The 20,881-nt window shown below is 45.5% G+C and overlaps 1 protein-coding gene across 5 annotated transcripts; it reads right to left on the bottom strand.

Annotated features, from left to right (window-relative positions):
- Window positions 1-698: 698 nt before the first annotated feature.
- On the bottom strand, window positions 699-20,475 carry pag1 (phosphoprotein membrane anchor with glycosphingolipid microdomains 1). Of its 5 annotated transcripts, XM_088365560.1 has the most exons (9): window positions 20,243-20,475; window positions 13,969-14,034; window positions 7,742-7,842; window positions 5,637-5,862; window positions 5,460-5,529; window positions 4,872-4,968; window positions 4,624-4,796; window positions 3,946-4,356; window positions 699-2,489 (listed from the first exon to the last, which is right to left on the bottom strand). In XM_088365560.1, exons 4-9 carry the CDS (start codon window positions 5,816-5,818, stop codon window positions 2,199-2,201), a joined length of 1,224 nt encoding a protein of 407 aa, XP_088221686.1. In that variant the 5' UTR covers window positions 5,819-5,862; window positions 7,742-7,842; window positions 13,969-14,034; window positions 20,243-20,475; the 3' UTR covers window positions 699-2,198. The 5 variants fall into 5 exon arrangements, with proteins under 5 accessions (XP_088221686.1, XP_088221684.1, XP_088221688.1 ...); XM_088365558.1 differs by lacking the exon at window positions 7,742-7,842; XM_088365562.1 differs by lacking the exon at window positions 7,742-7,842 and having other exon boundaries at window positions 5,460-5,517.
- Between the last annotated feature and the right edge of the window lie 406 nt (window positions 20,476-20,881).

Raw genomic sequence — 20,881 nt, 5'->3', positions numbered from 1 at the left:
CGCCTTTCTCTTTGCGTTCAAAACAATGACCCAAAGAAGAAGAAGAAACGGGGGAGAAAAGAAAGGGGGGAAATGGAGAAGACATACACACTTTATGCTTTAACCCAGTTTGTAAACGTGCAGGCTACTTCTTATGTGTCACGGGATTTACCAAATTACCACTTAATAGGCAAACACCGGAGAGCCCTTGTTTTTGTCAATGTACACAAAGCAGACAATTCATGTGGGTTTCAACCCAATAAAGTAAATAAAGGGCCCTTTAGGGAGTTGAAGGGTCATATTGGCTTTCAGTATGTATGCGTCTACCAAACTGAGGAAGTGATTATTGGGACGTGCATCCATCCACATGGCAGTAAATCATCTCAATGTGGCACGTGATTTTCTTCAGGCAGCAGCACGATAGTCATGTGATTAGCACTTCAACATTCACTCATTTTTCACACTTGAGAATCCGACCTCAAATTTTGGTCACAGCACACAACATAAACTTGCACTTCAGAGTTAGGAGCAAATATTTTAGGGAAAATAAGTTACCTAAGTTGTACAAAACTTTGGAGTTCAATCTGCCAGCGTCATGTGAGATCTAGAGTTCAGCAAACCTAAATTCACTTTGGAATTTGACCAATAACATTTTGGTCAAAATGTGCAGAAATTTGAGAATTCTAATCTATTTTTTAATTAACGCGACAGCAGACCCGTCAGGCTGTACGTGTTTATATTTACTCAAATAGCCACAAGTTGAATTATTCAAAAAACATAAGTTAAAGTCCCAATGATTATCACACACACATCTGGGTGTGGTGAAATTTGTCCTCTGCATTTAACCCATCCCTGTGTGATTTTGCTCCATCCCCTGTGGGAGAGGGGAGCAGTGAGCAGCAGTGGTGCCGCGCTCGGAAATCATTTGGTGATCTAACACCCCAATTCCAACCCTTAATGCTGAGTGCCAAGCCGGGAGGCAATGGGTCCCATTTTTATAGTCTTTGGTATGACCCGGCCGGGGTTTGAAACCACAACCTTCTAGTCTCAGGGCAGACACTCTACCACTAGGCCACTGAGCTGGTACATAGAGGCAATCTGCACAAAACATCACAAAAAACAAAAAGTACAATTCACAAAGTACCACAAAAACAAAATGTACCAATACACTGTAGCATTTTTCCCCCCCACACGTTTGGCTACTAGCGCAAAGCATTTAACTAACCATCGGACGCTGCCATTTGCACACGCACGTCAGTGCTCTTGTTATCATGACAATATTTAAAAAATAACAAATCAACACAAGCGTACTATATTGCCGTAAGCAAAGCTAGGTTAAAATAGTGCTTTCTAGTAAGTATTGTTGTGCTACTAAGCCTTAATTGTGCAGAAGAAACAAAAAATACTGTCGCACGATTGTAGACCTTGCGCTTGGACAACATCAAGGAACCAAAGACGATATAAGGTCAAGATCACATCGAAATCATCTGCATTGGTCATTGCTAAGAATAACGTCTGAATTTAGCATCCTGTCCAAACGAATGAAGTTGTCAAAAAGTCAAGGGAACGCGTACCAAATGTTTTCCTTCAAGAAAAGCGCTGGAAACCTGGGGGAAAAGTCCAAACGGAGTTTTCTTATGGCAGCCAGCCAGGCGTTCACATTGGCACATCGTCAGAAATAAATAAATTCACAGGAAGATGCCCACGTGGGAGTGCCAGGAAAAACTTGATAACGAAGCGCATTGACAACACGTGGCTGGCGTGAGAAAGTCACGTTTGAGGAGTGTTGGCGCTGAAGGGTGAGCTCTCAAAAGGGTTGCCATGTAGGCTGGCTGCTCAAAGAAGAAATTGCAGCGGGCCCAAGTTGGAGGGGAGGACACGTCCCTGAAAGTTATTGTTGCCCCTTCGGAATGGTGACAAAACTGAAAGGCCGGCGCATCAGGTGGCCCCCGAAGGGAAATGTGCCACCCCTAAGTTGCCACCAAGACACCACTTTGAATCTCGGAAATGCAGATGATCTTGATATGAAAGGAACCAATGTCAGGTTGCAGTTTGGCGTTCTCACCGGAATGGCCTTTGAGACATCTCGAAATCCGAAATCTGTAGATGTCATTCGGAGTTTTTTGCTACTGCTACCAGGTGGCTAATAGTACCGATGACAGTGTACCAAAAGATGGCGACGAGCCCACGAGAGAAGGAGGATGGCAATGATAGGTCGCTCAAAGACGACTCGGACCTGAGTCTCCCACGCTCTCGTAGTCTGGTTCTGAGCCATCCACTCCGGGGCGCTCCTCGTCCGAGCAGCCGGTGTCGGGCATGTGGATGCTTTCATAGCCCGGATCGCCGCCGTCCCGGGCGGTGCCCCCCACCGGCCGGGCATAGACTTCCATCACGCTGGCGTAAAGATCCCCGGACGGCCCGGCCACAATCAGCTCGCTGATGCTGCTGTAGTCATGGCTGGCGCTAATGTCCTGCGCTGTCATTGGTTCCACGTTGGAGTGCTCGCCAGACTAAAACACAAAGGCAACATTTGGCAGATTAGCCGCGCGAGGAGCCAGATCTGCTAACTCGGCCGGTTGGTGTGTAAGGAAGCATGTTTGTGGTAGGCGGATGGCAAACCGTACAGGAATCTTATTTGGTAACTTAGTTGCTTGTTCTCAATACTTTGTTGCATAAAGTTTAACCCACTTAAAATGTGTCAACATTTCAACCAAAGGGAAGTGCAGAGGATCCCCTGGTGGGTTACCCCACCTTAGAGCCTGCTGTCTGATCTTCTATCATCGTTTTCATTGGTGCTCGCCTCAAGCAAATTGCTTCCATCTGGGGAAACATGCGAACAGATCGCATTTGGGATTTCGGGCTGCCTTTTCTGACGGCACCTCCCAGCGAGCATTTAGAACAATCCTCCGGCCACAAAGTCTCTCAGGAACCAACGCCATCAGGTGGAAATTGCTAATTTACTATCTCGTTTCCACACTTTGCTCCATCAGGGTTGAGGCGAGTGCTCGAAGCACCGGGGGGCGGAGGAGGAGGATGTGAGGATGATGATGGAACGATGACACTAGACCCGGGCGTCACCCATCACCCCATCTTCAGGCGACGTGACTTATGAACATGTGATGACTTTTTTGGATCTTCCACACATCGTGTAGCTCTGAAGGCTTTTCCGTTTGGCTGCTAATTTGGCAGCGTGAGCCCCTCTTACTGGCCACGAGTGTCATTGCTAAGTGGCGAACGCGGTCAAGCGCATTTGAGCGATGCAGTTGTGAGCAGAAAAGGATCCGTGTTTGTTAACTTTGCTTTGTGGCAGAAGGAATCCTGTTTGGTAACTTACACGTAAAATGTCGGAGGATTACGGCAGACAAGTGTGAATGACGCTAATCTGATTAAACTGAGCTCACCGGACAAGTCATCATGTGTCCACCGGCAATGTCATTCATGCTGACACTTATTATCCTCACTTCATAACAATGACAACGGCGGTGAAAGAGAAGCACACATTGTGGAGTGTCTAGGCTGGGACTGTGACGCCGGCGGTCCCGGGAGCCCATTGGTTGGCCTAACCTCATTTCCTAAAAGGCCCATGGGCGAGGCTGGCGTCTGAAACTGCCAGGCTGGGCTGCCCTTTGTTGCCGCTCAATAGCGATCGGGAGACAACACGTGCACTTACCGTACCGCCGCCCGAGGGCATTTACATACAGCGCGGCCGCGCCGGTGCCTAAGCCGAGCTGTCATCCATCATAGCACCAGAGTAACTGTCAGCGGAACCGAGAGCGGCTGGCTCTCTCACAACACACGCACACAATTGACAGGACAAAACAAATCACTCGGTGGTCGCACATGAGTGTAAAGCGAGGAGAGCTGGAAGGGCTCAGGGTTAATCTCAAATCGGCCCAGGGGGTGGACAAGCAGCGCAATAAGACGCACACACGTATTGCAAAGCGCAAACGGCCAACGCCGACTCACCTTCCCATTGTGCGGCTCGGGCCCGACATGTCCGTTCATCAGCATGTGCCGGTTCTCGTTTTCATCCAGAACTTTCTCTGGTAGCGGCGGCGGCAAATCTTCAGGTTCCTCCTTAAGCCTGGGAGATGGAACACCGGCAACTTGAGACCGCTGTTTTGCCTCCAGGTCGGCACTGTAGCGGCTCTTCTTGTTGCGGTCCACCGAGGCGTACTCGTGTGCGCCGGGGCTGCCGCTGGGGATGCCGGCGTGGCCGTTGAGGAGGGGCGGAGGAGGGGGGGTGTTCGCAGGAGATGGGCCAATGGTACCGTTGGGGAGTCCCAGCTTCTTCGGGGGTTCTTTGAGCTCCTTGACTGTCTCGTAGAGGGAGTCCTCGACGCTGATGTCGCGGGACGCTGTAGACATGTTCACCACCTGAATTTAAAAAAAGAAAAAAAAGTGAGACGTTTTACTGGAAATGTTACTGAGCACCAGGTTGCCATGAATTTTACAAAAAGCAACATGTCATGTCTATTTTTTTGCAGGTTCCAAAAACACTGTTGTGAATTAACAAATTGTAAAAATAAACCAAAATGAAACAAAACGAAAAAAAAACATACTGAACAGATACACCCTGACACATTATTATTATGATTATTGTTTTTATTCTCATGAATAGAATACTTTTCTAAAATGGATGACCTCGTAGGTGCTGTCCCTCGAGGTGGGCGGGGCAGTGTGCCTCAGCAGGGGGCTACTGGGCGGGATGCTGGGCAGCTGGCGTCCCTGCGGACACTTGGAAGACCTGCGCTCCAATTGGCTGGAGGTTATCTCCTCTGAGGCCTGGGGGCTGCTGGCTTGCGTGTCTGTGAGGACTTCACAAATGCATGTGGCAATTATGTTTGCAGCTTCCCAATTGGTTGAGAATGAGCCGAGTCGCCATCACGTACTTGTGCCGCAGGTGAGAGGTCCGTCGTGAGAGCTGCTGACGCAAACATCTGTCACCGGACTGTCGGCCAACCGGCTGACCATCTCTTTATCCGACGCCTGGAAAGGAAATTGACATCATTGGCCGAATGGCATGAAGGCCATTTGAGCTTTCATAGGAAGATTGTTATCTTAAAACTAGACCACAGCCACACGTGCTTCACTTGATTCATGTTCCTACACATGTTCTGTCTCCTCTGCTAACTTCTGTGTAAAACACAAAGTCAAACGTCAGGTCTGTTATGGCTGCAATGAGTCAATTTTGGCAGAGTCTCTGTGCGAAAGTGACTAATGCTAACACTGGAGACGACTGCCTTTTTTGGTCCTTGTTGACCTTCCACAGAGGGATGGATGCCAAAACAGACTGTGTGGGGAAAAAAGCGACACCCAGTGGATGCGAAAGTCATTGCAGCTCCACTCTCAATGTCATCTTCTAGCTTAAAACAAGCCAATCTATTTTTTCTTAATAATACACTTTTAATTAGAAAGTACACTTTTAATTAGAAAAAGATGAAATATTTTTTTGTTTCTTCATTTTGAAGTGTACTCACAGCATCCATGAGGTCGACTCTGTTGCCTGCGGGATGCCCAACGGCTGCTTTCTTCGGCCTGCATAGATTACCAAAGGATGGATGTATTTCAATCACAATTTTCAAGGAGAGTTTTCTCGGCGGATGATGTAGGTGTGCGTAAAGAAGATGTCATCTCCCATCCTGCGTTGTACTCACTCGCGGCAACCGGCACACAACAGCAAGAGCACGGACACCAGCAGCAGGGCGACCAGGGTGCTGAGGGCAACCGGTGGGGCCAGCTGGGCGCCACCTCCGCCCAGCCAGGTCACCGCCTGGCCTCCTGCGCCGACCACCACCGCCTCTGGCTCCCACCACACGCCGCTCAGCAAGGGGGCCATGACGCATCACATCAGGGCAGGATAGTGCATTGGACAGGCGCCAGCTGCAAAACACAATAGTTTAGCTTTTTCCTCCCCCCATATCTATTCAAATGAGATACAAAATACACAAACAGTGCATATTTGTTGTTGTGCTAGGGAGAAAAAAATACATTTATTTATTGGACCGCATAACATTTGTCACCATAAAATTATTTTGTTTCGTACTTAGTTTATTTATTTATTCAAATTTTGATTTCTTGACGCATGCATGCATAATTTCTATATTTACAAAATTCCACCTGGCGCAGCGTGTCATGCGTGCCAGGACATTCTTTGACAGCCACAACGACTTGTTTGAACAACTTGACATAGGCAGAGTGCCATTAGCGTCACAGAAAGGCCGCGATGGGAGGCGGATTGAATCCAGCAGGGGCGCCGATACAATATCAACTATTGCTTTTTTTAAACTGCTTGAAACGTAATCCTCCCATGAGTGATTTACTTGAATGCTGGACAGGATAAATTGCGCAATTTGTGAGGGATTGCTGCCGTGCGAGGACGCCGAACACCTGTCTGGCCTCATTGGCAAAACGACGACGTGCCCGAGAGGGAAAAAAATCAATCGTGCGTGTTCTTGATGAACTATTCCCAGCTGGCGCGCTTATTTATGCAGAAAGTATATTCACTGCATGCCAGAGCCTCTAGGCTAAATCGATGTCAGGATGTCAAAAGGCTACACACAAACCAGAAAGGAAATCATTTCAGTAGCAACTACGTCCGATGGAGTAAAAAACACAATCGTATGCAAATGGTTGAACATGATGCTAAAAATGAGTAAGGAAAAAACATTTAAAAAAAAGTAACACAACAGGTGGCTCTATTAAATGTAACCATGAGACAGAATAAGGTGCTAGAGGAAAAACAACAATGCGGAAAACAAACCCTACAAATCTCCATGGCAACATGCTCAACTCACGTCGCCGCGGGTTACGTGGTTGCTAGGGGGACGGAAGAGGAGGCTGGCATCCTCATCCTCGTGTGGAGCTTGACAGCCTAATCTCTGACTTGTGTGGCATCTCTGCGAATGGGCGTTTGTCCTGCCCTGCAGCGTTGGAGGAATGCTGGTATATGATGGACTCATAAAATGCTAAGGGGGGGCGGGAGGGTTATTGACCCATTGCAATCCCAGGCGTTAGTATTCTCCAGTTCAAGTCATGTCATAGAATTCAAGCATTTGTAGGCTGTCAGAACGTTGGCATTACTCCCCGCTAACCGCGCTCCATCGCTCACTCGACTCCCACTCATTTGCTGACCCCCAACCCGCCCTCGCAACACCCCGTCCGCCCCGGACTGCGGTAATCCCCTGGCGACCTAGAAAGTTCCTTCTAGATTAGGTGGCAATTCGGGCTGGAGGATGAGCTGCACAACAATGGCGGCAGCAGGCATATATTATTAAAACGCTCCACGACAAATAGGAACCAGATGAATAACTTTGGGTTTGTCTACACACAGTTGAATTACAAAGTGTCAAGTTTAAAGCCACACGGGTGCGGTAGCGTAGGATGCCGACAAAGGGGTAGGGTTGTGTCGGGCTTTTCCGACGTGGCTTCTTGCAACTTTTTTTTCTTGGGTTGCAAATGACAGACATTCACGTCAGTCAAATGTCACGTTGCTATTTTTATTGCCACAAGGCCACGAGCACATCCATGGAAGGGAAGCCATGTTGGAATTCCCCCGCGGGCTCTTCCTGCGTTCGCCTTACAAAAGCAGCAAAGGAAGCGAATATCATCGCACTGGGCCGACGTTTGCGCGTTGATTCAGATTCAAAAGGAACAATGAAGCAGAACCGCGGCTGCCGACAGTAAAGCGACGAGCAGGCGGGAAAACAAAAGTGACAGGTCAAAGTAAAATGCTAAGAGTTATTCAAGAATGCCTCCACACAAGCAAATGATGAAATGAATACGGATCCGTCGGACTCTCTCAAGGCCGCTGGAGTGACAGAGAGGCTTTGCCTTCCTTTCTCGCGTTGGTCTGGGCAGGTGCTGGGAACGACAGAAGAGGAAAATGTCTCCACCAGAAAGAAGCGATGCTTTTACAAACAACACAATGAAATGTTTGTGTGGCTGGTGGCGCACTTCCCATCCCATTAGGACACTTTGGATTTTGCCTGTGGATGCTTGTGGACACTTTCCCTCCCTCCCTCTCTTACACGCCTGGGGGGAGAGGGGAGGGGGGTGCCGACTCAGCAGGATGTCTCCCAAAACAGACCAATCGCCTTATTTCCTGTCTGCTGAGATTCCTTAAAGCAGCGGGCCACACTCCTTTTTTTCTTTGAACGCAACCCAACGTTATGCCTATCAACCTTTTCTTCGCATCCATTTGCTGACCTCTGCCGAGAGCAAAGACCTAACGTTTGAATGACTATGTAGCCAAGATTCTTTTGTTTCTTTAACGTGCAAAGGGGAAAAAAGTACCATATTTTTCGCACTATTAAGCGCACTTAACTTAAAATTTACTCAAAACCACAGTGCACCTTATAATGCAGAGCGCCTTATATATGGATCAATTGATAAATTTGTTGATCCATACTGGCTGTACACAGCGCTCTGCCAAGATGTTTCAGCACGTTTTAGTACGACTAGTAAATTACAAGGTCGCATCGCTTCCCAGCATTACAGCAACCGTGGTCAGGGGGCGTCACTGAATAGCTGTTGTACCCGCAAGGCTATTTCATTTCAAAATAGGCTGTTCCGTTAATATTTTCGAGTATGTTAAAGATCAATATGCAACGGAATCATAAATAAGCAGCACCAATGTGTTAAAACGGTCTTTAGTCAGTTCCAATCACTTTTATGGGAGAGAGGTTGAGAAACATGATTGTTTACAGGGGGCCGCCATGACACTTTGCTGAGCCTCATGGAAGTCTGCGAGCTGAGGCTCATGGTAGTTTGCTGGTGGCTAATGCTGATAGCTGCTATACGCACGCGGCTCTTTCATTTCAAAATAGGCTGCTCCGTTAATGTTTTGAGTAAATTTACAGATTGATATGGAAGGGAAACATAAGTAAGCAGTACCAATGTGTTAGATCGAACTTTAGTCGGTTCCAATCACTTTTATAGGAGATAGTTTGAGAAACGCGATTGTTTACTGAGGGCTCATTGGTTATTGTGCAATTTATATATAAAGTTTGACTGAATACCTCATTGACTGGTTTATGAAAGAAGTTTATGACCATTAAAAAAAATGAGTGGGGTTGCTGAACCAAGAAGCCAAAGCATATCACTTTCATACAGAAAGGGAGTTGGACTTTACTTCATTGACTGGGTTAACATTCCCTTTAGCACAGCACCATCTAATGGATGCATACCGCAACCCTAGTCAACCTCAGTTTGACGCTGTATAGCTTCTATATTATGCGACTTTTAATCCGGTGAGTCCTATATATCAAATAATTTCTAAAATAAAAAATTCAATGAGGGTGCACCTTATAGTGCGAAAAATATGGTAAATTGAAAGTAACCTTTAGGCCAGCTGTCACGATTTTGGAAATGATCAGTTCATAGCTGATGTTTACAACGGTGACTTGCACAACCGTCAGCGCAAAACATGCTCTGACATTCCCTGTCGTGAGGTCACAATTAGCGCAGCTTTGACAGTACGTGTCCAATGACTCGGCATGCTGTCAACATTCCCCAAATGCTTGAGCGTCTTCCACCTTTCATCATATGAGCCGCAAGAGCACTTATCAGTTGCTTCCGCTTTGCTATTAAGAGCCGTCACCACTGGCTGCGTTGCTCGCTACCTTACACACACAGATACCCAAAAGAAAATGCATACTGTTACTCTTGAATATGAAAAATTTTGGGAGTAACAGTTTGGACAGGTAAGTCTTGATGTGGTTTAACTTTTCGCAGTGAGGTGTGGAGGCACAATAGCTGCGTCAGTTACATTCATTGCATTTCATCATAGGCAGATGATTGAGTTTGCATTGTGAGCAAAAAATATATATATTTTGTCCATCCATCCATCCATCCATCCATCTTCTTCCGCTTATCCGGGGTCGGGTCGCGGGGGCAGCAGCTTCAGGAGGGACTCCCAGACTTCCCTCTCCCCAGCCACTTCATCTAGCTCAATCCGGGGGATTCCAAGGCGTTCCCAGGCCAGCTGAGAGATATAGTCTCTCCAGCGCGTCCTGGGTCATCCCCGGGGTCTCCTACCGATGGGACATGCCCGGAACACCTCCCCAGGGAGGCGTCCAGGAGGCATCCTGTTGAGATGCCCGAGCCACCTCATCTGGCTCCTCTCAACGTGGAGGAGGAGCGACTCTACTCCGATTCTCTCCCGGATGACCGAGCTTCTCACCCTATCTCGAAGGGAGAGCCCGTACATCCTGCGGAGAAAACTCATTTTGGCCGCTTGTATCCGGGATCTCGTTCTTTCGGTCACGACCCATAGCTCGTGACCATAGATGAGGGTAGGAGCGTAAATCGACGGACCGGTACAGAGTCCGCATTACAGCCGACGCTGCACCGATCCGCCTGTCGATCTCGCGCTCCATCCTCCCCTCACTCGTGAACAAGACCCCAAGACACTTAAACTCCTCCACTTGGGGCAGGATCTCATCCCCGATCTGAAGAGGGCATTCCACCCTTTTCCGATCGAGGACCATGGACTCGGATTTGGAGGTGCTGACCCTCATCCCGACCGCTTCACACTCGGCTGCGAACCACTCCAGTGAGAGCTGGAGATCACAGCCTGAAGATGCCAACAGCACCACGTTGTCTGCAAAAAGCAGAGACGCGATGCTGAGGTCCCCAAACCGGACCCCCTCAACGCCTTGGCTGTGCCTAGCAATTCTGTCCATAAAAGTCATGAACAGAATCGGTGACAAAGGGCAGCCTTGGCGGAGTTCAACCCTCACTGGGAACAAATCCGACTTACTGCCGGAAATACGGACCAAACTCTGGCATCGGTGATACAGGTCGAACGCCTTCTCCAAGTCCACAAAACAAGGGAAAAGCTCTGCCGGAGGTGGGAGTTGAAGCTCTTCCTGACAGGGGATTCTGCCAGACGTTCCTTGCAAACCCTCACAGAGCGTTTGGGTCTGCCAGGTTGGACCGGCATCTTCCCCGGTCTTACTTTATTGATCCTTATGCAAGCCTATGGCGAGTACGAACGTATTTTTTTGCCGTGAATCTAATACGGCTGCAGGAGCGAAGAAGAGAGAAACGTCATGGGAGGAAATTGCTGCTCGATGCGCAAGTTTGAATGGACTACTTCATTGATGTAACATCTAACTATAAGATCGCAGCATAGCCCAGGGGTCCCCAACCCCCAGTTGGCGGACTGGTACCGGTCCGTGGGTCACTTGGTACCGGGCCACCAAACCGCACAGAAAAAAAAAAAATATATATATATATATATATTATTTTTTTTTTTTTTTTTAATCGACGATCAATTAATTCAGGAAAAGACACTCGTCCCGGTCACGTGACATGTTTCCCCAGTCAAGCCCGCAAAGCTAGCGAAAAGGAGTAAGAATTTATTTTGAAAAATATTTAAAAAATTGGCGATTCTCTGCCAATTACATCCGTCGGTTCAGGTCAAGACGCTCACCTCGGTCACGTGACATGTCACCTCAGTCGAGCCCGCGAAGCAAGCACATATGAGCAAGAAACAGAGATGTTTGGAAAGCTTCTTTAGAAAGGGAAAAAAGCCCAATGAGGAGACGGAAGAAGAAGAGGCTACGACTTCTAAGAAAAGGTAAGCTGCATTTAAAAGAACATTTCTGGAGTCCTACTTAAAATATGGATTTATCACCACAGGTGACTCTGACGCGCCAAGCCCACTGCATAAGATGTGGCGACAGGCTAGCTAACGAGGCAATGAAACCTTCAAAACTGCTTCGGCACATGGAGGCCAAGCATCCTGTATTAAAAGACAAACCTTAACCACTTCAGGTGTCATTGTCTCCGATTACGTCTAGATGGGACCGGCTCGTTTCTGAGAAACAAGCTCTGTCCTCCCACTAATGCAACGTAATGGTGAGTTTTATCTTTATGTCGTTTATACTTGTTTTAATGCCAGTCGTATCATTTTATTTCATCGTATTTATTCATTTATTATAAATGTATTATTTATTCATATAAATGTACTATTTATTTATATAAAGGCCGGTCCGCGAAAATATTTCTGACACATAACCGGTCCGTGGCGCAAAAAAGGTTGGGGACCACTGGCATAGCCCATAGTTATGAATTTAAGTAGGAATGAAATCTTACTTTCATTTAGGTGCAATTCAACGGGAGAAAGAAATTACTTGGAAGCAGCTCAAAATAAAACATTAAAACATTAGTCAAAAAGGTCAGACATGTTTTGCTAGGCTGTGGTTGCAACTCACATTGGTTTTAATTGTATTATTTTAAATGGACTCGCGCTAATAAACAAGGTCAGTATTAATTTAAACTAAAATATTAATTCGGTGGCTACTTCAAATAATTTAAACCCCAAACAAAATGTTTTCCAACGTCCACTCAGTTAATTCTACACTTTGTGGATTAATACTTGACGCAAATGCAATTATGTTTTATACCTATTGTAGTCATTTAAAATGTGACGCTGTAGCCTACACCAACACTCACAAAAATACTATTTTAAAACAAACGCTGAGTTCTGCTCAGCCAACAGAAAAAAAGGAATGCTCTGCATCCCCCGATATTATAAAGAATATGAAAAAAACATAGTGCTTTGCGTAAAGGTTGCTCTGATATTAGCGTTCGTTCGGGGTGTGTGGGAATCGAACTCATGATGCCTGCACACAAGACTGGCGAGTGTACCATTACACCATGAGGTTCCACGGCAAGTGAAGGTTCATCATCATCATCATCATCATCGGTTTAAAGTCCGTTTTCCAGGCGCCGCTGGGTTGGACTGGGTTCTTGATATGGCTTTCTTCCACCGGGAACGGTCCATGGCCATCTCGTAGTTGATGCTGAGTGCCTTCATGTCGGCTGACACGGTCGTCTGCCAGGTCTTTTTAGGTCGGCCACTGGGTCTTGTTCCCTTTACGTTATACGACATAACTTTCTTCACCCAGTCGTTCTCGTCCTTTCTCACTACATGTCCGTAACATCGCAGTCTGCCTGTCCTCACCACATCCACTATGGCCTCCACTCCCATCTTCTTTCTCAGCTCTGCACTGTTTTTTTTTCTCCCTCATTAACACACCACACAGCCATCTGATCATCCTCATTTCTGCTGTTTAGTTTGTCTTCGTGTTCTGTTTTCAGGGCCCATGCCTCACTTCCGTACGTCATACTACGTCTGACGCAGGCTGGGTACACTTGGCCTCTCATCTTCAGGGATGGGGCCTTAGATGTTAAGAAGGGCATGAGTTCCCTGAATTTCTTCCACCTGCTTCTCACCCTTGTGGTCACTGCTATTGCTATTATTGAGATAAATTATACTGTTAAAAAAACCCAGTAGTGCTTGAAAAGATATTCTTCTAGAAATGATGAAACATCTAATCCGGGTCAGAAGATTCTCTCACGATGTAAAGCATTTCGAATTATTACGGCTTCCATGTCAATCAGATTTTGAATTAGCAGCCAATCCATGATTAACTGCTTTCTTTGTGTGGGAGGAGACAGATTAAAATTCCGGTTATGTTCACAGAGTAAGTTACCGCAGTAACCAGGGCTGGACTGGGAGATTTTTTCAGGCCAGGTGTCCGTTATGTAACCAGGCCACCCTGGCCTTGCCCACACGTGCATGTTCACACCCACACTTAAATGCATGGGCACAAACATATAGCATTTGTGCGCACAAACATGCCCACAATCATTCTTTGGGTTTTGTTGTGGATGGTACCGGAAAAATAAATCAAAATCTCTAGAATGAGGGCGAGCAAAATAATCAAAAGGTCTCTCTGAGTCTGACTGTCTGTCTGTCCCATGCACTGCTGCCTGGACTTGTCTTGCCAGTATACTCTGCATTTGCTGGGAGTGTCAGAACAACCAGCATAATAATTATATTATCGACAATAACACATTTAATCATTATCAAAAGAATTATATGGTTAATTATATGTTGTTTTTTTTCAAAATGTTTCATGCATAGTCATAGCCTATTCAATCCCATGCATTGATAGGTGACCGTCTGTTCTTTACCTGTCAGCGGCTCTGAGGTAGTACTGGGCCGACTCTCTGAAGCACCAAAACTGGCAAGATTTCCACCTTTCCATAGGAAACAGACATATATTTTAATATTAATTTAGCCAGGGCCAGTTAAAAAGTTTAGAGAAATGTGCATGTAAGAAAGAATAACAAATGACTCAACTTACAAAATTAACCAGAACTAAATCTAACAATAAATCAGCAGAGGGACAGCCTTATTACATGGCAGCGGCACATATGCACACAACACATGCAAAATGGCATGCATACACACGCGGGCACACACAAAGTTTTTAATGGCACCATGTGTGTTTGTGTGGGGGGGGCTGAATAAATCCGTAACTTTTCTGCATCTGGCCACGTACTCCTCCAGCGTCTTTCGTTTTTTGTCCCTCTCCACACCGCCTTTCCTCTTCTTTTTACCACATTTGAAGTCCATTATCCTCACTTGCACCGCTCGCAAGCTAAACACACCACAGCAGGGCGTGGCAGTAACTGACCCAGAGTTTAAGTTACCTCTCTTTCTAGAACAGATAACTCAGAGTTTCCTTCGTTTCCAGGGTAACTAAATTACTCAGAGTTTTCACATAACCTGCCTTGTGGAATACCCCCCAGTGTTATGTCACACACACCAGCGGTCCCCAACCTTTTTTGCGCCACGAATCGGTTACGTGTCAGAAATATTTTCGCGGACCGGCCTTTATATAAATAAATAGTACATTTATATGAATAAATAATACATTTATAATAAATGAATAAATACGATGAAATAAAATGATACGACTGGCATTAAAACAAGTATAAACGACATAAAAATAAAACTCACCATTACGTTGCATTAGTGGGAGCACTGAGTTTGTTTCTCAGAAACAAGCCGGTCCCATCTAGGGGTAATCGGAGACAATGACACCCGAAGTGGTTAAGGTTTGTCTTTTAATACAGGATGCTTGGTCTCCATGTGCCGATGTCATGCTGTCATGTTTATTTTTCGGATTTTTGTCTTGTCTTGTGTCGTGGCTTCACTTCCTGTTTTATTTTGTCAACCCTCCCGTTTCAGTTTGTGGTTCCTTCCTCTGTGCTTCTGTTGTCTTGTATTCCCTGATCCCGATTGTGTACACCTGTGTCGTTGGGACTAATTGTCTGCACCTGTGTCCCCGCCCTTTTGTGTGTATTTAGTCCGTGTCTTCCCCTTGTCTTGTGCCAGTGTGTCTTGTGTCGTCCTGACCACCAGCGATTCCTTGTAGCGAGAATATCTAGCAAGAAACCTCCTTTCTGTCTCGCCTGAGTGTGACGTTTTTTGTTTGTACTTTTTGCCAAATGTTTTCCCTCAGTAAGAGGCGCCTTGAGTTACTTTTTCTGTCTCGCCTGAGTGTGACGTTTTTTGTTTGTACTTTTTGCCAAATGTTTTTCCCTCAGTAAGAGGCGCCTTGAGTTGCTTTTTCTGTCTCCCACCTGTTGGAATAAATCAGTGTAAGAAAGACTCTGCATCCGAGTCCTCTGCCTTGAACCCAGCCTGACAGTCGAAGCAGTTTTGAAGGTTTCATTTCCTCGTTAGCTAACCTGTCGCCGCATATTATGCAGTGGGCTTGGCGCGTCAGAGTCACCTGTGGCGATAAATCAATATTTTAAGTAGGACTCCAGAAATGTTCTTTTAAATGCAACTTTCCTTTTCTTAGAAGTCGTAGCCTCTTCTTCTTCCGTCTCCTCATTGGGCTTTTTTCCCTTTCCGAAGAAGCTTTCCAAACATCTCTGTTTCTTGCTCAATTTTGCTTGCTTTGCGGGCTCGACTGAGGTGACGTCACGTGACCGAGTCGAGCGTCTTGACCTGAACCGACGGATGTAATTGGGAGAGAATCGCCAATGTTTTTATATTTTACAAAATCAATTCTTACTCATTTTTGCTAGCTTTGCGAGCTCGACTGGGGAAACATGTCACGTGACCGGGACGAGCGTCTTTTCCTGAATTAAATGATCGACGATAATATATATATGTATATACTTTTTTTTTTTTTCTGTGCGGCTTGGCGGCCCGGTACCAGGTGACCCACTGACCGGTACCGTTCCGCGGACCAGGTGTTGGGGACCCCTGCACTCGACAATGACAACAATACCGGCTCACATTACCAGTGTTGACGAGGTTGAAGAGTGGCAATAGACAGCGACAGCTTTTGTGGAAAACTGGTTCGGACCAGGGAACCCGAGTTCTGCATGAACAGGTGTTGTGCTCGATTTGGTTCCCCCGTGAGATTTTGTTCCCACTGCCGCGGGAGCGCGCAACTCCTGTTTGGAAAGCGAAAAACCGATGCCGTACGGCGTCAGCACTATGTTGTTTTCAATAAAAACATGAACTCACGTTTGCGTCAGTCAATTTTATTTTTTATAAAGGATTATTCTCATTTGATATCTTTAAATTCATCAGCGTTCTGCCGTTGAAGCGGGGTGCATTCAAAGACCAGTCGTACAGACGGAACACTCATTCACTTCACCAAAAAGCAACAATATAATTACGTGAGCTCTTTGCATAAACCTCGATGCAAAGAAACGCCTCCTTTTGGGTACCGTTACATGCTACAAGGAGTATATATTACAAAGGAGACTTTATACTTGATTGTGATCATCATTCATCCATCCATTTTATTACTCAGGTATTTTCAAAGCAAATTAATATTGTTGCATTTATTAATTTGCTTTAAAATGACAGCGCAATATAATTAAAAGCTGACACTATAGCAATGTCAAACATTTAAGAAAAAGCCACACAGGTTTTGTGATCAAATCTTTCATAACCAGAATGATTTGAGTGAATTGATTTGAATGAATAATTGAGAAGAAATTTCACTTCTGAAGCCTCCTTTTGTCCCAAGCAAAGTGACAGGTGGTGGGGAGGCGGGTTAAAAATTGTCACAGGAACTCTATAAAAAGTGTCAAGCTGTGAGAATTTGTGCCCCCTCCCATTTTGAGAACGTTGAGTCCTGGACATCGACCGGCTTTTATTCTGTCTTCCTGGGGGTCTGTTATGGTTGTGTGGCAAATTTGAACAGGTTCCCTCATTCCTAGACCAAATTACAGGGGGGGAACACATCCTCACGGCAGCCCCGTGAGGATGTGTTCCCCCCCCCCCCTTATTTTGAGAACGGTGAGTGCTGGACTCCAACTGTTTTTTTTTTTCTGTCTTTCTGGGGGTCTGCAGGTAGAGTGGAAAATTTGAACAGGTTCCCTCATTCCTAGACCAAATTACAGGGGGGAACTCATCCTCACGGGGGCCCCGTGAGGATATGTTCCCCCCTTGTTTTGAGAACGGTGAGTCCTGGATTCCAACTGTTTTTTTCTGTCTTCCTGTGGGTCTGTTCAAGTAGTGTGGCAAATTTGAACAGGTTCCCTCATTCCTACACCAAATTACAGGGGGGGAACACATCCTCACGGGGGCCCATGAGCAGAATTTTTTGTATGATATATAGGCTAAAGATGACAAACATTTAAAGCATTCTTTATGCACTGTAAACATCTGATAGTGTCTTTTTCAGTTTGCAGAAGACCTTCTTTCAAATGAAGAAATAAACTTCTCAGCAAAGGCACATGATATAAATAGGTACAGGCTGCAAATCGCCACCACACTTCTATTAGAGATTGGTAAGTAATATGCACCCAAGAGATGTTATTGCCACCCAAATAATGGTCCTGACTGTGCTATCAATGCTATATACAACTCAGTTAAGTTTTACACAGGGAAGTACCATAGCAATTCTTCTGTCTTTGTTTTCACAGATGATTTATCTGAATTGTGCTTTGTTTGTGGGGAAGCGACACATGACACAGACAACAGATGGTTAATTATGTCAGGTCTTGTTAACCAATGCATGTGATGATCAAGAAATATATTGAATTAAACATTCATTGTAAATTATTGTAAATGTGATGCATTGTATGATCTTGCTTTTTTCTTTGTTTACCAGATTCAGTGTGACAAGTGTTGCTGGTGGTTCCATCTTGTATGTGTCGGGGAGCCTCCAACCGAAGGCTCTTTTTTGTGTATAACATGTACAGAAATTAAATGCTAAATATTTTAAGCTTGCTTGACGTTCATTTTGCTTTTTTTATTAATTTTTTTATTTTATTTTATTATTTAAAAAAAATAATGTATTTATTTTCTTGATAAAGTTTAAAGTTATTATTTTTTATGTATGTTATATGATTAAGAAACAAAGTTGTTTGACCAAAATAAGGCCAAAGAAATTGATAAAGTGCAGTAATAACGGTATCACTGCACAAATCACCAGAAAAAAAAAAACAGTTGGAGTCCAGCACTCACCGTTCTCAAAATAAGGGGGGGAACATATCCTCACGGGGCCGCCGTGAGGATGTGTTCCCCCCCTGTAATTTGGCCTAGGAATGAGGGAACCTATTCAAATTTGCCACACTACCTGAACAGACCCCCAGGAAGACAGGGGAAAAAAAACAGTTGGAGTCTAGGACTCACCGTTCTAAAAATGGGGGGGGGGGGGGGGAATCCTCACGGGGCCACCGTGAGGATGTGTTCCCCCGTTGTAATTTGGCCTAGGAATGAGGGAACCTGTTCAAATTTGCCACACTACCTGAACAAACCCCCAGGAAGACAGAAAAAAAAACAGCTGGAGTCCAGCACTCACCGTTCTCAAAATAAGGGCGGAACATATCCTCACGGGGCCAGCGTGAGGATCTGTTGCCCTCCTGTAATTTGGCCGAGGAATGAGGGAACCTGTTCAAATTTTCCACACTACCTGAACAGACCCCCAGGAAGACAGAAAAAAAAACAGTTGGAGTCCAGGACTCACCATTCTCAAAATAAGGGTGGGGGGGGAACACATCCTCACGGCTGCCCCGTGAGGATGTGTTCCCCCCCCTGTAATTCGGCCTAGGAATGTGGAAACCTGTTCAAATTTGCCACACTACCTGAACAGACCCCCAGGAAGACAGAAAAAAAAAAACAGTTGGAGTCCAGGACTCACTGTTCTCAAAATAAGGGGGTGGGGGACATATCCTCACGGGGCCGCCGTGAGGATGTGTTCCCCCCTTGTAATTTGGCCTAGGAATGAGGGAACCTGTTCAAATTTGCCACACAACCTGAACAGACCCCCAGGAAGATAGAAAAGAAAAGCCGGTCGATGTCCAGGACTCACCGTTCTCAAAATGGGAGGGGGGCACAAATTCTCACGGCTTGACATTTTTTATAGAGTTCCTGTTACAATTTTTATCCCCCCTCCCCTCCACCTGTCACTTTGCTTGGGACAAAAGGAGGCTTCAGAAGTGAAGTTTCTTCTCAATTATTCATTCAAATCAATTCACTCAAATCATTCTCGTTATGAAAGATTTGATCACAAAACGTGTGTGTCTTTTTCTTAAATGTTTGACATTGCTATAGTGTCAGCTTTTAATTGTATTGCGCTGTCATTTTAAAGCAAATTAATAAATGCAACAATATTAATTTGCTTTGAAAATACCTGAGTAATAAAATGGATGGATGAATGATGATCACAATTAAGTATAAAGTCTCCTTTGATACTCCTTGTAGCATGTAACGGTACCCAAAAGGAGGGGTTTCTTTGCATCGAGGTTTATCCAAAGAGCTCACGTAATTATATCGTCGCTTTTTGGTGAAGTAAATGAGTGTTCCGTCTGTACGACTGGTCTTTGAATGCACCCCGCTTCAATGGCAGAACGCGGATGAACTTAAAGACATCAAATGAGAATAATTCTTTATAAAAATTAAAATTGACTGACGCAAACGTGAGTTCTTCATGTTTTTATTGAAAACAACATAGTGCTGACGCCGTACGACGCCGTACGGCATCGGTTTTTCGCTTTCCAAACAAGGCGTGCGCGCTCCCGCGGCAGGGGGAACAAAATCTCACGGGGGAACCAAATCGAGCACAACACTTGTATAACATGAGGAGATCATCTTATTTATAGGGGGAAATAGCCCCTCAAAGTTCATTCAAAACATTAGCAGAACACACCACGCGTCATCCTGTTCCTATCAGTAATGCAGATTTACCTAAACAAGTGTCCAGTGTCAGAGGTTCTCCGCCCACATTCTTGGCCAAAATGTAAAAAGTGCGGTGCGAAACTACTAGAAATGCGTTCATTGTCACAGTAATTGGCGGCGCTTTTTGCATTCCTAATGAGGAAACGGGCATCAAGTTACTGCTGAAAGCTTGGCACGTTTATTTTAATTGATTTCGAAGCACTGGCATGCAAGTTAAAAAAAAAAAAAACACGTAGCGGTGGTTACCTCACGAGGGTCTTGCAGTTACACGAAGCTTGCCATTAAACGTCCCCGAGCGTGATGTCGCCTTCCGGTGTAGAAAATGAAGGCGTTGTCGTATCGAGGATGCGGCAGTGGCCGTCCTCAAATTGCGTACATTTCTCAAGTGGAAGAGAAACTCCAGGCCACCCGCCGCCGCCGGATCTGCTGCCGATGCTTCCGCCGAGTGAGCCCAGCTGCTGCGCCGCCAGCAGCTCGCCGTAAAGTCTTGTGGGTAATGAAGTCCTCAAACAAAAACACTTATTTTAATGAATTAATCAAGCAATTTTATTTTCCTAACAAAACTCAATTATTTATTAAGAATTGACTTTATCCAAATTAATAAATGTAAAGATATTGAATAAAATGAAAACTGTTGTGGCATAAATTTTTAAATAGAAGATTTTATTCTCAAAGTCTATCCATCCATCCATTTTCTGTACCGCTCTGTCCCCACGGCATATTTTGGGGATTGGGAGGAAACCGGATTGCCCGGTGAAAACACACGCGGACACCGGGAGAACATGCAAACTCCACACAGGGAGAACCGGAGGTGGAATCGAACCTGCACACCCTCATTACTGTGAGGCGGACGTGTACCCAGTTCACCACCGAGCCGCCTCGTCT

This window comes from Syngnathus floridae, chromosome 21 (assembly GCF_059516105.1).
Source record: "Syngnathus floridae isolate MCC-2025c chromosome 21, RoL_Sflo_1.0, whole genome shotgun sequence".
Classification (NCBI taxonomy): Eukaryota; Metazoa; Chordata; class Actinopteri; order Syngnathiformes; family Syngnathidae; genus Syngnathus; species Syngnathus floridae.
Note: the sequence above shows the minus strand (reverse complement) of the source record. Positions and strands in the feature narration are given on the sequence as shown.

What these genes read in the sequence shown, in the direction of transcription:
- pag1 (XM_088365560.1), bottom strand. Translation starts at nt 5,818, where the DNA reads ATGGCCCCCTTGCTGAGCGGCGTGTGGTGGGAGCCAGAGGCGGTGGTG. An exon ending in ACCTCTCACCTGCGGCACAA is followed by an intron (nt 4,797 to 4,871) that starts GTACGTGATGGC and finishes GCATTTGTGAAG; the next exon opens with TCCTCACAGACACGCAAGCC. An exon ending in CGAGGGACAGCACCTACGAG is followed by an intron (nt 4,357 to 4,623) that starts GTCATCCATTTT and finishes TTTTAAATTCAG; the next exon opens with GTGGTGAACATGTCTACAGC.